Source organism: Piliocolobus tephrosceles, chromosome 1 (assembly GCF_002776525.5).
Source record: "Piliocolobus tephrosceles isolate RC106 chromosome 1, ASM277652v3, whole genome shotgun sequence".
Classification (NCBI taxonomy): Eukaryota; Metazoa; Chordata; class Mammalia; order Primates; family Cercopithecidae; genus Piliocolobus; species Piliocolobus tephrosceles.
Window position 1 is genome coordinate 13,337,842 of NC_045434.1, and position 16,664 is coordinate 13,354,505.

The following is a 16,664-nucleotide window of genomic DNA, read 5'->3' on the forward strand; positions in this document are numbered from 1 at the left end:
GTTTTTACTGTGGGGATTCTAACTATTGAAATACTTTTTAAGACATATACCTCTATAAAACATATAATGTCTAGACTTACCTGGTTTTGAACAGCTTAGTGTTAAAAGAATAATTTTGATTAGGTAAAAAGCCTTTGAAGTATTTTAACGAACTCTAGTCTTTGCTGTTGGTAAGAAGTCTGCTTGTTTTATTAAAATGCTTAATTGAAGAAAATAATATTCTTCTGTGATTAAAATTAGGAAGAAATAGAACCATTTCCAGAAGAAAGAGAGAACTTTCTTCAGCAGTTGTACAAATTTATGGAAGACAGAGGTGAGTATTTTTTATTTATCCTTAACGTGGTAAGTTTTGGACATATAATTAGTATCCTAAAAATAAGAATAGAAGTTTGTTTACTGAACTTTATGTCATCAGTAATTATGGCTGTCTTTTTGGCTCTGATATCACCAGCACCTAGCATAGCACCTGTCACGTAACAAGTAGAATGAGGAATTTGATAGCTTTTTGACAGATATTGTGGCTATGGACACATAAATGCGCTTATTACCCTGTCCTGCCAATCCCCTTACCTATCCATGGGACCCTAAAGAACAGTAGCAAAATGAGAATTAGGCCAGAAATAGAGAAGAAAGTGTGACAGTCTCAGAGTGAGCCTTGGCTCAGCTTATTTAATCTGCCAAAAGCTGCTAAGGCCATGCAAGGATTGAAGGAAGAAGAATAACTTAGGGTAATGAACTAATCCTTCCGTAACCTCAACACTGTTGTTCTCGAGTTTATCTTCTTGGTCAGAGTCTACTTTCTTATTTTCTGGGAAGATGCTCGTAAGGGAGTAAGGAGAGGCTTTCTAGCTGGAAGGGAAGGGCAAAATGAATGATTAGTGTTTAGAAGCACCACAATACTCTGGAAATTAAATGTTTTTTTAAATCCCTGATTGTAATGCTGATGAGTAGAAACTGGCTCTGTTTGTCATCTTTTGTTTTCATAAATGATAATACCTAACACAATATAAGTATCTTTTCATTTTTCAATATAAAATGTCTTTGATTCTTGTATTATTTATTTACACGAATGGAGGGTTGTCCTAAGAAGTATGCTGTTTCATAGGCTGTTGTATAAGATAAATGAAAAGGCAGAGAACATTAATGAAATCTAATACTAGAGAAGAGTGAAAAAATACGATTAAGCCAGTCATATATTTTGTAGAAATGGCCATATGAGGCATTGTACCCCTACCCTGTTATCTTCTCTACCACTTTCTCATGGTTTGTTCGATTTAGCATCCTTGCCTTGCATTTTCTTGTGTTAGAATGAAACAAACAAACAAACATGTAGCTTTACGTTAGAATCATTATTTAGAGTAGTAGTAAGTTGGTAGAATACAAAGAAAATGCCATAAAAGCAACTCTCTTTGGGAAGCAGTTGTCTAGTATTTATTTACTTGCTCAGCAGAGGAAAGAAAGTATGAGAGAATGAAAATAAAAGGTTTCAAAAATCTGGTTATGTGAAAAAATTTTAAAGTGGCCATGGGCTTGTTTATGTGTAGATACCATGTCTTTGATTAACAAGATAATTCCTCATATATATATAACACTATAAATACTCAGTGGTATTATTTGAATCTTTGGAAATTTTAAATTAAAAAGGTAGTGTGGATCTAATATAGTTTGTGTTTTCTGTAACAGGTACACCTATTAACAAACGACCTGTACTTGGATATCGAAATTTGAATCTTTTTAAGTTATTCAGACTTGTACACAAACTTGGAGGATTTGATAATGTGAGTACTATAGTCAAACTGAAAAAACATCTTTTTCATGTAACACGTTTTCTCAGATATCTGCTATCTCTGAAATTGTTTTTCTAAACAACAAAAAAATGTTTTTCAGTAAAATCCTAAGAAGAAAATAAAGTGGAAAGTACAGCTAGCCTTCTCAGACAAAATTTAAATTTTAAAGATTTTTTAGGTCAGGCATGGTGGCTCATGCCTGCAACCCCAACACTTTGGGAGGCCGAGGCGGGTAGATCCCTTTAGGCCAGGAGTTTGAGAACAGCCTGGCCAACATAGCAAAACCCCATCTCTACAAAAAATGCAAAAATCAGCCAGTCGTGGTGATGCACACTTGTAATCCCAGCTACATGGCAGGCTAAGGCATGAGAATCACTTGAACGCAGGAGGCAGAGATTGCAGTGAGCCAAGATTGCACCGCTGCACTGCACTCCAGCCTGGGTGACAGAATGAGAGTGTCTCAAAAAAAAAAAAAAAAAAAAAAAAGATTTTTTTCATATGAGCTTTCTGATTACTGTTAAATTGGTCAAACTTTCATAAACCTCCTTTTTTTAATCTGAATCACAGCACAGCCATATTGGTGGAAATCTTTCCTGTGTCTCTTTTTCACTAGACAGTGTGCTTCTTAAGAGCAAGGATATGTCTTAATATTGTTTATATTCTTAATCCCTTTAATAATATAAAGGGATTAAGGCAGGAAATGTTTGTTGAACTGATCTGAAGAAATTATTTTAAGGTTGACATGATGTGCAGTAGTTACCCAGGCTGTGCGCGGTGGCTCATGCCTGTAATCACAGCACTTTGGGAGGCCGAGGCGGGCGGATCACGAGGTCAGGAGATCGAGACCATCCTGGCTAACATGGTGAAACCCCGTCTCTACTGAAAATATAAAAAATTAGCCAGGCGTGGTGGTGGGTGCCTGCAGTCCCAGCTACTCGTGAAGCTGAGGCAGGAGAATGGTGTGAACCCAGGAGGCAGAGCTTGCAGTGAGCCGAGATAGCACCACTGCACTCCAGCCTGGGCGACAGAGTAAGACTCTGTCTCAAAAAAAAAAAAAAAAAAAAAAAAAAACAGAAAAACTTACCGAATTGTGAATATTCTATGGAATAAAATACTTTACAAATTTCTGTAGAACTGCTTTCATTTATTAGCCTGTATATTTTATGGGAAATAATAAATCCTTTGAATATGTTTGTCTCCGTTTCTTTGTTAAAAATTTTGATTAAAGAGCCTGAATATTTTTCTATTTTCCATAACTGGGTTTATTTAAAAGTCAAATGGGACCAGTTATGGTGACTCATGCCTGTAATCTCAGCACTTTGGGAGGCTAAGGCCAGAGGATTGCTGGAGCCCAGGAGTTTGAGGCCCACCTGGGCAACATGGTGAGACTCCATCTCTACAAAAAAACATTTTAAAATTAGCCAGATGTGGTGGTGTGCGCCTATAGTCCCAGCTACTTGGGTTGCTGAAGCAGGAAGATCCCTTGAGCCCAGAAGTTCAGGGCTGCAGTGAGCTGTGTTTGTGCCACTGTTGCTGCACTTTAGCCTAGGCAATAGAATGAGATCCTGTCTCCAAAAAGAAAAAAACAATCTCAAATGGCCTAATATTTTAACATTTATAATTTTCTGATATTTATGTTAGAGTACTAAAACCTTTATTTTTAAACCAAATTTAGAATTTATCAAGTTTCTAAAAATTCTTTTGAGACTAGAGCCAATAAATATAAAAATATACTCATATATACTGTATCTATCAAAATGTTATTATATTAACACCTTTTAAGAGTTTTTGTTTCACTTTGTCCATTAGATTGAAAGTGGAGCTGTTTGGAAACAAGTCTACCAAGATCTTGGAATCCCTGTCTTAAATTCAGCTGCAGGATACAATGTTAAATGTGCTTATAAAAAGTAAGTTAGTATAATTGATATGATTATCTTCAGTATTTTTACCTAGAAAGCAGGATGAAATTTAACTGAGGCTAATTATTTCTTTAAAGAAATCAGAAAATTTTACTAGAGTAGTCATTCTATGATAGCATTTTCTAAAGTGTATTCTGTGAATACTAGATCTATGAGAAATTCTGTAAAGAAAGTTTTTGTGGCTAAGTACATTTGTCAAGTACTTCATAGAGATTAAAAAGCTAATATTCTAAAGTCAAGTAAATCCACATTTGAATGCTAGTTCTGCCAATTGTTAGCTGTTTATGCCCTTTGGCCAATTATTTGTTCTCCTAAGCCTCAGTTTCCTCATTTGTAAAATGGAATGCTTGACCAGGCACGGTGACTCACACCTGTAATTCCAGTACTTTGGGAGGCTGAGGCGGGCAGATGACTTGAGGTCAGGAGTTTGAGACCAGCCTGGCCAGCATGACAAAACCTTGTCTCCACTAAAAATACAAATATTACCCTGGCATAGTGGCTCACGCCTGTAGTCCCAGATACTCAGGAAGCTGAGGCAGGAGAATTGCTTGAACCCAGGAGGTGGAGGTTACAGTGAGCTGAGATCATGCACTGCACTTCAGCCTGAGCAACAGAGTGAGACTCTGTCTCCAAAAAAAAAAAAAAAAAGGATGCTGCTGCATGCCCCAGGATTACTGTAGTGACTAAATGAGATTTATTAAGGGGTCCAGCCTCACACATAAGAAATGTGCAACAAATAGATGCTGTTACTAATACTATTAATACCTGTTATTGTTATGACTCTGAGCACAGTTTTTTAGATGAATTTTTTGACATAATTTTTTGTTTGCATTGAAAAGATTAGAAACAACTAGAATGAATTAGAATGTTAATATGGCCCAGTATCTGAGAGTTTAGACAAAAAAGAAATGAATACACATTAAAAGTAACTCTGTAGTTACCTTTTGAAATGTTTTCACCAAATATAATTTCTCTTCATGTTTCCAGATACTTGTATGGTTTTGAGGAGTACTGTAGATCAGCCAACATTGAATTTCAGATGGCATTGCCAGAGAAAGTTGTTAACAAGCAGTGTAAGGAGTGTGAAAATGTAAAAGAAGTAAAAGTTAAGGAGGAAAATGAAACAGAGATCAAAGAAATAAAGATGGAGGAGGAGAGGAATATAATACCAAAAGAAGAAAAGCCTATTGAGGATGAAATTGAAAGAAAAGAAAATATTAAGCCCTCTCTGGTAAATCAGATATTGTTAATTGTCCTTTGCTTTCTTTGGTATATTTTCCATATCCTCTGTAAAGTTCCAAAATCAATATATTATATAATATTACTCTTTATTATTTATTTTCTTCATTAAGTGCTACTTTTGTATAATTTTTATCATAATAACTTCAAAATAGCTGTTAGCTATTTTTGTCTAGTGCTTTAAAATAGCAGGAATTTCTTAAAAGTAATTTGTAACTTTTAATATTAGAATTGGTTGACACCTCCTGTTGCTAAGAGATAAACCATGGATGTAGGTTGAAAATTTTTGCTTTTTTTACTTTTGTTGGTTTCTTTCCTCTGATCTTTTTCTAGGGAAGTAAAAAGAATTTATTAGAACCTATACCTACACATTCTGATCAGGAAAAAGAAGTTAACATTAAAAAACCAGAAGAAAATGAAAATCTGGACGACAAAGATGATGACACAACTAGGGTAGATGAATCCCTCAACATAAAGGTAGAAGCTGAGGAAGAAAAAGCAAAATCTGGGTAAGAAAATTGTTTTTGGTTACGATGCATTTCAGCTTGATGGATTCGTATCATTTTCTGTTTGTATGTGTATATGTATGAATCTAAATTAATTGACAAAATATTAAATAATTGAGTGATTGGCATTTATTAATTAAATAGCATTCACTTCTTTCAGAGACCCTACCGATAGAAATTTGTAGAGAAAGATCATACTTTTGATCCATTCTTGCTCTCATCATGGAAATTCATAAAATTTTTAGCTAGAGCAAAGTACTTTTTAGGTCTGCTGAATTACTTGATAATATAAACTTCGGGCTATGTCCGTGTTTTATAGATTGTATGTTGGCTGTAGGTTCTGAGAGTTGTATTTATTTCTTAAGCAAAAGCAAGAGTGGAAAAGGCCAAAAATTGTATGTTCTATCTTATGTGATAGTAGCATTTGTTTGTTTTAGTCACTTTGGAATGATGAATTATTTGACAATGTAATTTATGCACTACTAGTGGATAATAGTAGTTATATTGGATTTTATAGATAATCTTTGGCGTTGAATCTTTTTTCTGAGGCTTAAAAAACATAAACATCTCTGTTAGTGTCTCATTTAAATAAGTACAATGAATTAAAAAAAAAATCATTTAGCAGGCCAGCTGCGGTGATTCATGCCTGTAATCCCAGCACATTGGGAGGCCAAGGTGGGCAGATCACTTGGTGTCAGGATTTCAAGAGCAGCCTGGCCAACATGGTGAAACCCTGTCTCTTCTAAAAATACTAAAAAGTCAGGAGTGGTGGCATGTGCCCATAATCCCAGCTACTCGGGAGGGTGAGGCAGGAGAATCTCTTGAACCTGGGAGGCAGAGGTTGCAGTGAGCTGAGATTGTACCACTGCACTCCAGCCTGGGGGATGGAGCGAGACTCTTTCTCAAAAAAAAAAAAAAAAACAAAAAAAAAAACCCATTTAGCGTACTGACATTTGGCCACAGTATGCAGACGAATAGGGAAGGGGAAAATGAAAAATGGGGCTTATATGAATATAGTAAAAAGTGTTTATTATACTTTGTTGTATTTTTGTGTATAAAAATATATATTTGAAGTATGCCTTACTGCTGTTGGAGACTATTTCAGGTATTAAGAAATATGGTACAGATTTCAGCTTTTTGCCTAAAATCTTTTGATTGATCAGAGTTCTGAAATTTCGGTGGCACCATACAGACAAACATGGAAGAAAAAAATCCTAAATGTTTGTTGATTATACTTTGTTATATTTCTGTGTGAAGAAGTGTATGTTTAAAGGAGATCATTTTGATAAGAATCTTAATAAAGATTCAGCTTTTTACCAAAAAATCGGATTTTTAAATCTACAGATGTTTCTGGAACATCTGCTGTTTGCAAGACACTATGATCTGTATTTTTTCTTTGTTACTTAATTTTTTAAGTTGGTGCTTCTGCTTATTTTATAGAATAAACTGTATTTTGTAGGTTTTTAGTAACCTCTTTAACTCTATAATTATTACGGATTTTTATATACTATAGATATTTATTAGTATATGCGTACCTCAAACTAAAATTTTCCTGATGTGACTGCCCAAGTTTGGTAGATATTTTTTAGAAGCATTGCAGTTGGGACTGTTTATACAGTACTCCCTGCTTTTCCACAGTTTCAGTTACCTGTGGTCAACTGTGATCTGAAAATAGGTGAGTACAGTGCAATAAAGTATTTTGAGAGAGTGAGACAAGACCATATTCACATAACTGTTATTATAGCATATTATAATTGCTTTATGTTATTAGTCATTGCTTATCTCATGCTGTGCCTAATTAATAAATTAAACTTTATCAGAGGTATGTATGTATAGGAAAAAACATAGTATATATAAGGTTTGGTACTATCCACGGTTTCAGGCATCCACTGGGGATCTTGGAATGTATCCCCTGCAGATAAGAGGGGCTTACTATAATTGATTTTTGAGTTTTATTAGATAGTTGCAGGGGAAAATTTTACTGTGATAATTAATATATAGGTATTTTTCTGGCATATAAACTTTCTCTAAGTAATAGGCTATTACCAAGAATGTTCAGTGTCCTTCTTCCATTGTCCAGATGTGGGAGATTGAAGAAGTTGGTATGTAAAATGTCTAGTTCAGTGCCTTGACCATAGCAGTTACTTAATACACTATCTTTTTTAAAAATTTTGTTTCATTGTAAAGAGTGTAACATCAAGTTGGGAAGATTTGATGTTTCTTTTTGAATTCAGATGAAAATCCTTACTGATACATTTCATTTCCCAAGATATTCTTCTCTAAAATATGACTAGCTTAAATGCATATGTGTGTGTGTGTGTGTGTGTATGTGAGTGCATGTATGTAATATATGCATCAACTTAATTTTTTTAACCTGTATGTTGGTTGCATTTTATACTTTCAGAGGCTCTCTTTCTTGGCATTCTGTGTTCCATCTGGTTTAGCACATTAGTCTTGAATTTGCCACTGAAGTCTTAGAGAGGAGAATAGTTTTCTTTGGTTGATTGCCAGTAATTATGTTGTTTTTTTCTTTATACTTCAGTGTATTATTAAAGTGAATTTCATTTGGTTTGTGTCTGAGGGTGATATTAAAGGTATATTTTTAATTTTTGATTGTTTGATTTCATTAATACAAGAGTGTTGGGTTTCTGTTTTAGATTGAATAAAAATTTGCCTGGGCTACCACTTAAAGTATGATTGTGCTTGCTGTTGGCATTTAGAATTGTTTGTACTCATCAACTCAGTGTATTCTATGATGTAACATACAGCTTAGAGTTTGTCGTCATTTCAAAAAATTTAGAATTTTGATTCTATATCTCATTTTTATATGATGATTCTGAGGTGCATGATAAATCTCTTTTATTGTGGCCACAATAAAATATGCTTCTTTTCCCCAGTATGCAAAAATAGAGTCTTATGACTTAGGCAAGTATTCTTTCAAAAAAAAGATTTAGTTTGCTATAAAAATAAAATTCCTCATAATGATTTATCATTAATAATGCCATTTCTGTTAATTTTTTAGATATTTTAGCCTTAATAAAATTACTTTTTCATAATAGAAATATTAAGGTATTTTCAATAGCATTGTTAATATTTTAATCTCAGGCTGGGTGCGGTGGCTCACGCCTGTAATCCCAGCACTTTGGGAGGCCCAGGCAGGTGTATCACCTGAGGTCAGGAGTTCGAGACCAGCCTGGCCAACACGGCAAAACCCCATCACTACTAAAAATACAAAAAATCAGCTGAACATAGTGGCATGTAGTCCCAGCTACTTGGAAAGCTGAAGCAGGAGAATTGGTTGAACCTGGGAGGCGGAGGGTGCAGTGAGCTGAGATCATGCCATTGTTCTCTAGCCTGGGCAACAGAGCGAGAGACTGTCTCCAAAAAAAAAAAATACATATATATATATATGTGGATGTGTGTGTATATGTATGTATATATGTACATATATATGTATAGTATATATGTATATCTCAGATTATAGCTGGTTTCATGAAGGTTTTAGTTTTTTAAATACGTATTTGACTGTAACTGAGTCTTTAAAATAGGAATAAATCTTGAGAATTTTTGAGGAATTTGTGTCATGGTTCAGACAGAATTGATACATTTGATACTTTTGTGAACGTGGACTCACTTCCACAGGTCTATTAAACATCCCCCCAACACTCCTGCCCCACTATACAAAAGGAAAAGGAGAACAAAAAAACATTATAGTACTGCTTATATCACTATTTATATATTATTTTTGTTGCCTATGTAATTACATAATTAGGAATGATAAAGTATATTATCCCTAAAAAGGTTGCATATAGGAATATAAAACTGAAATTTTCAGTGGAGGAAGTTTTTTTAAAATATAAATATTATATTCATCAGGCAGACACAGTGGCTCACTCCTATAATCCCAGCACTTTGGAAGGCCGAGGTGTGAAGATTGCTTAAGCCCAGGAGTTCAAAACCAGCCTAAACGACATAGTGACACCCCTGTCTCTACAAAAATAAAAAATTATCTGGGTGTGGTGGTATGTGCCTGTTAGTCCAAGCTACTTGGGATGCTGAGGTGGGAGGATCATTTGAGCACAGGAAGTCAAGACCACAGTGAGCTGTGATCAGGCCACTGCACTCCAACCTGGGTGACACAGTGAGACCGTGTCTCCAAGGGGGAAATATATATATATATGTGTGTGTGTATATATATGTATAGAAAAAATATATGTGTGTGTGTGGTGTAATATATGTATATATATAATCATTAGTCTTAATATATAATATAGCATTTATTTTAATATATCTATGTATTTTACATATTATCATTAATTTTTAAAGCTTAAATACTAAACTATCTGGTTGTTCTGCCTTACGACGTTTAGTCATTTGTCAACCCTAAAGTGATAACGAGTCTTTAAGTACAGACATACAGGACAGCAAATAAAACCAGACTAAATTTAGCCTTGGATTTCATATTGAAATTAAAAAAAAAATAAATCTAGTGTTTGGAAAGATTTATAGTTGAAGATTTTCTCCACCTTACTGAATACAGATTGGTGGTCAGTACAGAAAGGATATGAATGCTCAGTTTTAGAAAGTACATGGTACTAAGAAGATAAAAATGGATGGAAGGCCAGGTGTGGTGGCTCACGGCTATAATCCCAGCACTTTGGGAGGCCGAGGTGGGCGGATCACCTGAGGTCAGGAGTTTGAGACTAGCCTGACCAACATGGTGAAACCCTGTCTCTACTAAATATATAAAAAAATTAGCTGGGTGTGGTAATGGGTGCCTGTAATCCCAGCCACTTGGGAGGCTGAGGCAGGAGAATTGCTTGAACCTGGGAGGCGGAGGTTGCAGTGAGCCAAGATCGTGCCATTGCACTCTAGCCTGGGTGACAGGAGTGAGACTCCATCAAAAATAAAAAAGGAATGTAATACTCTTTCTAGAATAGTTTGACTTTTAGTTTCATGTACTTGTAATCGGCCTCTCATCTGTCTATTTCTTTGGAACATCAAAGTTGAGAAGATTTATAGATGATGTTAATAAATCTGTGGTAATGAGAGTAGAAGTTGTGTTGAAGTTTAAAGGAAAGAACAAACCCGATAAGATATTGGTAGTACATTTTTAGAATATTTCTGTTTAAATTTAAATAGTATTTTAGTTATTATAACATTTGAAAATTCGGTTGGAGAATGTTTTAAAGTTATTAAGACTGCCATCTGCTAGTGAAAATTATTGTTTCAAACATCCTGAGACCTCCAGCTTGGGTGACAGAGCAACACTCTGTCTCTAAAAAAATGAACATCTTGAGGCTGGAAATATTTGAATGAAAAATAACTTTTAGTTGTAAAATGGCAATGAAGTATAATGATTTTTTTTTGTCAATTGAGATGTAAAACACTTTTATTAATAAAACATGAAAACATTGTTAGAGTTGACCATACTTGCTTCTTGCTGTTCGGCACAAATTCTGTTCTTCTGACTTTTGGAAATTTTCTTTTACTGCACTTATTTTTGAATCTTCATTTTCTCTAAATGTGTCTTTCTGTAACCTTGGTTGTCTTACAGTTTTAGTTTTTAATAGTAAAATGAAACTCTGAGAATTTCATACACGTGGAACCTGCTTTTCCTGGAACAATCACAGCCACAACTTTTATCAATATATGTGGTTTGGAACTGAAAAACTTATGAAGTGTCTTTTATTAACTCTGCAATTTTTTAAACCTTTCAAGAGATGAAACGAATAAAGAAGAAGAAGAAGATGATGAAGAAGCAGAAGAGGAGGAGGAGGAGGAGGAAGAAGAAGAAGAGGATGAAGAAGATGATGACAACAATGAGGAAGAGGAGTTTGAATGCTATCCACCAGGCATGAAAGTCCAAGTGCGGTATGGACGAGGGAAAAATCAAAAAATGTATGAAGCTAGTATTAAAGATTCTGATGTCGAAGGTGGAGAGGTCCTTTACTTGGTGCATTACTGCGGATGGAATGTGAGGTAACTTGAGTTTTAGCTAGTGATTATTACCTAAAAACAATTATAAAATACTTTTGTATTTAAAAACTTAAGTGACGGATTACAGATTTATTAGTATTCTAATTGAGGTCATAGTACCTTATAAAAAATACATAAGTTTTTAGCATGTAAATACCTCACTTAGTGACTTACAATTAATGTTTTCAGTACTTGGAAGATATCCCTAGTGTCTAGAAAACTGAGGTCTACACACTTGATTTTTATGTACTACATGTAGATTAGTAGACAAAACATTGATGAAATGATCAGAACTTCTGGACATCTGCAAACCAATTATCAGGCTGCTTGCTGTCTTGCATTTTAAATTACATTGCCACAGTAACCTCTTTTTTGTATTCTTAAGTCATTTCTTTCCTTCTGTAGTCAGGGATTTAAAATCCTAGGAAACATTAGCTATTTAAAGAAAGCCTTATCTCCTTATTAACAGCTATTGCATTACAACCTTATTCAGAAGTCTCAGAAATTTATTAGTATCTTTGAAAAAATATGGTTGAACATGTAAGCAGGCCTGCTTCACTAAAATAGAATGCACTTTTTGACTGCTCCTACCCTAGGGAACTGATAGGCAAGACTGAAATTTGGTTTTAAGTCGTGTTCAATGACTTAAGCATTTTTCTTAGATAAATTTTCTTTGACTTTCCAAAGAAATTTTGTATTTTATCCAAAATTGGCAAGCCAGTTTTGGGATCTGTTCGTTCAGTTTTCTTCTAAGAATAATTTAATTTATTTTAGAGTATCTGATACTATATTTGAAATGTAGCCTGTAAGACAGTTAAATACCTGGAAAGATTAACCATAGAAGTTTTAAGTTGTGGTTTCGTGGTGTATCTAGTGTCTTCAAGGAGGAATACAGTTCTCATGCTTTATACTTAAATTATATTCTGTAGTTTGGGAAGTTATTAGGAAGGCATCATCTCAAATTCTGTGTTTGAGTGTTGCAAATTAAAGTTTGATTCTCTTTAATCACTTCCCACAATGCCTTTTCCCCTAAAGAAAATCACTTCTGAGAGTTTTGAGGCTGTCCTTACTAACTTTTCATTCTACTTTCACATACATATAAATGTACTCATAGAAAATATATAGTATTCTTACATGCATGTGTTTTTAATAAATTATACTATACAAAATTCTGTTTCTTAAATTTTTTATTGTCCTGTTGTATAAGAGGAAGCTCATGATCTCATCTGATTACCTTTCTTATTTTGAGAAAAGTACCAGTCTGATCCATTCTGATGCTTGGAAGAAAATAGCAAATAGCAACTTAAGTCATGAGGAAATGTTCAGAAGTTTTGTTTTGGGCTCATTCTTTATTATTTCTAATCAGGATACAGTTTTAGATTTTAAGAATATGTGTCGTCAGAGCTTAGATGTGATGGTTATCCAGAAACGTAAGTTTTTCCAGGTACCACTTTTAACACACTGCACAATTTATCCTTTCACCTGTTGGTCCTTTTTTTTGTGTGTTTTGTTTTTGTTTTTGGTTTTGGTTTTTGAGTCTAGCTCTGTTGCCCAGGCTGGAGTGTAGTGGCATGATCTCTGCTCACTGCAACTTCCACCTGCCGGGCTCAAGCGATTCTTGTGCTGCAGCCTCCTGAGTAGCTAGGATTGTAGGTGCCCGCCATTGTGCCTGGCTAATTTTTGTGTTTTTAGTAGAGACAGGATTTTGCCATGTTGTCCAGGCTTTTCTTGAACTCCTGACCTCAGGTGATCCACCTCGGCCTCCCAAAGTGCTGGGAGTATAGGTGTCAGCTGTTGGTTCTTATGCTGCCTTTCTGGTACATGATTTTCCTCACCTGAAGGCCTGGCTATTAATATATTCCAAAGAAGGTACTTGAGATCTCAGATATAGCTACCAAAAGAATATTTTGCCCAATTTTTGACTTCAAGTCATTTTGATCTTACTAAATTATCTTACTGAATATAAATGTAGAGGGAGTTCTACTTTTGCCTAGGATATAAATGTAAATGTATAATATGTTAGTTTAAAATTAGGAAGAAAAAAGCTGGGTGTGGTGTTGCATGCCTGTAGTCCCAGCTGCTGAGGTGGGAGGATCGCTTGAACCCAGGAGTTTGAGGCTGCAGTGAACTATGATCATGCCACTGTACTCCAGCCTGAGTGCCAGAGTGAGACCCCATCTCTTAAGAAAAAATTTAGAAAGAAATACTTGGGTTAGCAAAAACGAATAATTACAACGTAATGCCCACGAGAGAGAGTCACAACACCATTTACCTCTCTTTTTAGTTTTTCTAATTATTTTGCTAGTTTACATGTAGAGGCAGTTTTTCCTCATGGCCTTTATGAAGTATTTGAAATTCTGTGAGAAATGGATAGAATTTAGGTGTTCTCCAACTTTCACTATATATAATCAAGGCCTCCCTCCCTCCCTCCCTCCCTTCCTTCTTTCCTTCCTTCCTTCCTTCCACTGAGTTTCACTCTTAATGCCCGGGCTGGAGTGCTGTGGCTGGATCTTGGCTCACTGCAGCCTCTGTCTCCTGGGTTCAAGTGATTCTCCTGCCTCAGCCTCCTGAGTAGCTGAGATTACAGGCATGTGCCACCATGCGCAGCTAATTTTTGTACTTTTAGTAGAGATGGAGTTTCTCCATGTTGGTCAAGCTGGTCTCAAACTCCTGACCTCAGGTGATCCGCCTGCCTCGGCCTCCCAAAGTGCTGCCACTACAGGCCTGAGCCAGCGTGCCCAGCCAAGGCTTATTTTCTATTAATTGGCTCATTAAACAAAAAAAGCTTAGTAGATAGAAGAATTGAGTCATTCATGAAACTGTTTTACAATTAAGATACAACTTTGTTTTGTTAAGAAAAGATAGACTAAAAGAGATAATTCCAGAAGTATTTTGATTTTAGAAGGTAGAAAGAATCTCTAATAATTTAGTTTTTAAATAGATACGGGAAGGGAAAGTAAGGAAATAATTTAAACTGAGGCATTCAGGTTTTTAATAATATAGGAAGGAAAATGGGACCTAGTTCAACAAGACATGCTTGTGTTACTATGAAGGTTGCCATCTATTTCTGACAACTCAAGTGCTTGTATGCTATGAACTTTCAAAAGAAGAAAACTTAACATCTTGATGAAGACCTGTAGGATGGATCACTATACACTCCATCATGGAGAAAGCAAATGTACTTCAGTAGATTAAGCAGTTAATCTTCTTAGAGTTAACGTAACAGTATTTTCCTTCTCTCAGCAATAATCAGTCTGTCTCATTGATAAATACGCAATAATTTTTATTTTTGCTGCTCCTCCAGTTCTGAGGCTAATCTAATAAGGACTACAACAAATCCTCATCAGCTCTATGACAATTTTTCTTTTATTTTTAGGGTCTTCAGCTTGATCTCTAAATTCATACTTAACAGATGTGAAATTAGAAATGAAGATTTATGCATGGAGGTTCATGAAAATAGTTTTATCTTCAGTGGCAGTCATTCATGACAAGCAATTTGGGAGATTTGTGTGGACCTATTTCCATGGTTTTTTAAATCTGAAACATGTATTTCAGATTTAAAAAAAAGAGAGAGAGATAGGACCTCGTTCTGTTACCCAGGCTGGAGTGCAGTGGTGCGACCATGGCTCTCCAGCCTCGACTTCTTAGGCTCAAGTGATCCTCCCACCTCAGCCTCTGGAATAGTTGGGACTATAGATGTACACACCACACCTGGCTAATTTTTTATCGTTTGTAGAGATGGGGCTCACTGTGTTGCCCAAGCTGGTTTCAAACTCCTGGGCTCAAGCAGTCCTCCTGCCTTGGCCTCCAGGAGTGCTGGGATTATAGACATGAATCAATGCTCCTGGCCGTGAACCATGTTTTTCCAGCAAAGAGATTTTCTCAAATAATGTAAGAGTATCTGTCTCTTTGTTTAAAAATATTGTTTTTAGGCCAGGCGCAGTGGCTCACACCTCTAATCCCAGCAGTTTGCGAGGCCAAGGCGGGCAGATCACCTGAGGTCAGGAGTTTGAAACCAGCCTGGCCAACATGGCAAAACCTCATCTCTACTAAAAATACAAAAATTAGCCGGACTTCGTGGCAGGTGCCTGTAATCTCATCTACTTGGGAGACTGAGGCATGAGACTCACTTGAACCAGGGACACAGATTGCAGTGAGCCGAAATCACGCCATTGCACTCCAGCCTGGGTGACAGAGCAAGACTCCGTCTCAAAAAAAAAAATCCTTTTTCGTGTTAATTTTTACATTTTTCTTTGTTTTCTAAAATGCTGTTTTTTTTTGTTGTTGTTGTTGTTGTTGTTTTGAGATGGAGTTTTGCTCTTGTTGTCCAGGCTGGAGTACAGCAGCGTGATCTCATCTCATTGCCACCTCCGTGTCCCAGGTTCAAGAGATTGCCCTGTCTCAGCCTCTCAAGTAGCTGGGATTATAGGCACATGGCACCATGCCCAGCAAATTTTTGTAGTTTTAGTGGAGATGGGGTTTCACCATGTTGACCAGACTGGTCTCGAACTCCTGTTCTCAGGTGATTCACCAACCTCTGCCTCCCTAAGTGGTGGGATTATAGGCGTGAGCCACTGCGCCCGACCTGTATAAACCTTTAATATAATTTTCATGTATGTCAGTATTTCACAGCTGAAAATGTTGATTTTTGTTATACAAAGGTTAACATTTGGGCAAGTTTGTTTTCTACTATTGTGATGAAAAAAAGTCATATTTTAACATGTTCACACCACATTGACTGGAAGGGACTTGAACTCTTTAACCACAAATAGTATAATACTTTTACAGAATTTTTCTGATGCAGTGATAGTATCTAAAATTATTGTTTAGCACTATATTACTATGTCACCAAGCACTAGGAATGTTTGGAGTAGGCTCATAAATTATTTTTTTAAACTCTTCTAAAAATAACAATTTAGAAAAATGAGGCCGGGCGCGGTGGCTCAAGCCTGTAATCCCAGCACTTTGGGAGGCCGAGACGGGCGGATCACAAGGTCAGGAGATCGAGACCATCCTGGCTAACGCGGTGAAACCCCGTCTCTACTAAAAAATACAAAAAACTAGCCGGGCGATTTGGCGGGCGCCTGTAGTCCCAGCTACTCGGGAGGCTGAGGCAGGAGAATGGCGTAAACCTAGGAGGCGGAGCTTGCAGTGAGCTGAGATCGGGCCACTGCACTCCAGCCTAGGCGGCAGAGCGAGACTCCGTCTCAAAAAAAAAAAAAAAAAAAAAAAAA

The 16,664-nt window shown here is 36.1% G+C and overlaps 1 protein-coding gene across 4 annotated transcripts in view; it reads left to right on the forward strand.

The window, feature by feature from the left end:
• Window positions 1–16,664, forward strand: part of ARID4B (AT-rich interaction domain 4B) — a 166,550-nt gene that overhangs the window by 105,162 nt on the left and 44,724 nt on the right. For 2 of the 4 annotated variants that reach the window (XR_003309615.2, XM_026455103.1), the window contains exons 12-17: window positions 241–313; window positions 1,684–1,778; window positions 3,597–3,694; window positions 4,694–4,937; window positions 5,279–5,454; window positions 11,173–11,433. Coding sequence is in view for 3 of the 4 variants with exons in the window: in XM_026455103.1 (XP_026310888.1) it covers window positions 241–313; window positions 1,684–1,778; window positions 3,597–3,694; window positions 4,694–4,937; window positions 5,279–5,454; window positions 11,173–11,433 (947 nt within the window). In the remaining variant the exon portion in view is untranslated. The remainder of the gene's footprint in view (window positions 1–240; window positions 314–1,683; window positions 1,779–3,596; window positions 3,695–4,693; window positions 4,938–5,278; window positions 5,455–11,172; window positions 11,434–16,664) is intronic. The other 2 variants (XM_026455104.1, XM_026455105.1) reach the window with 2 other exon arrangements.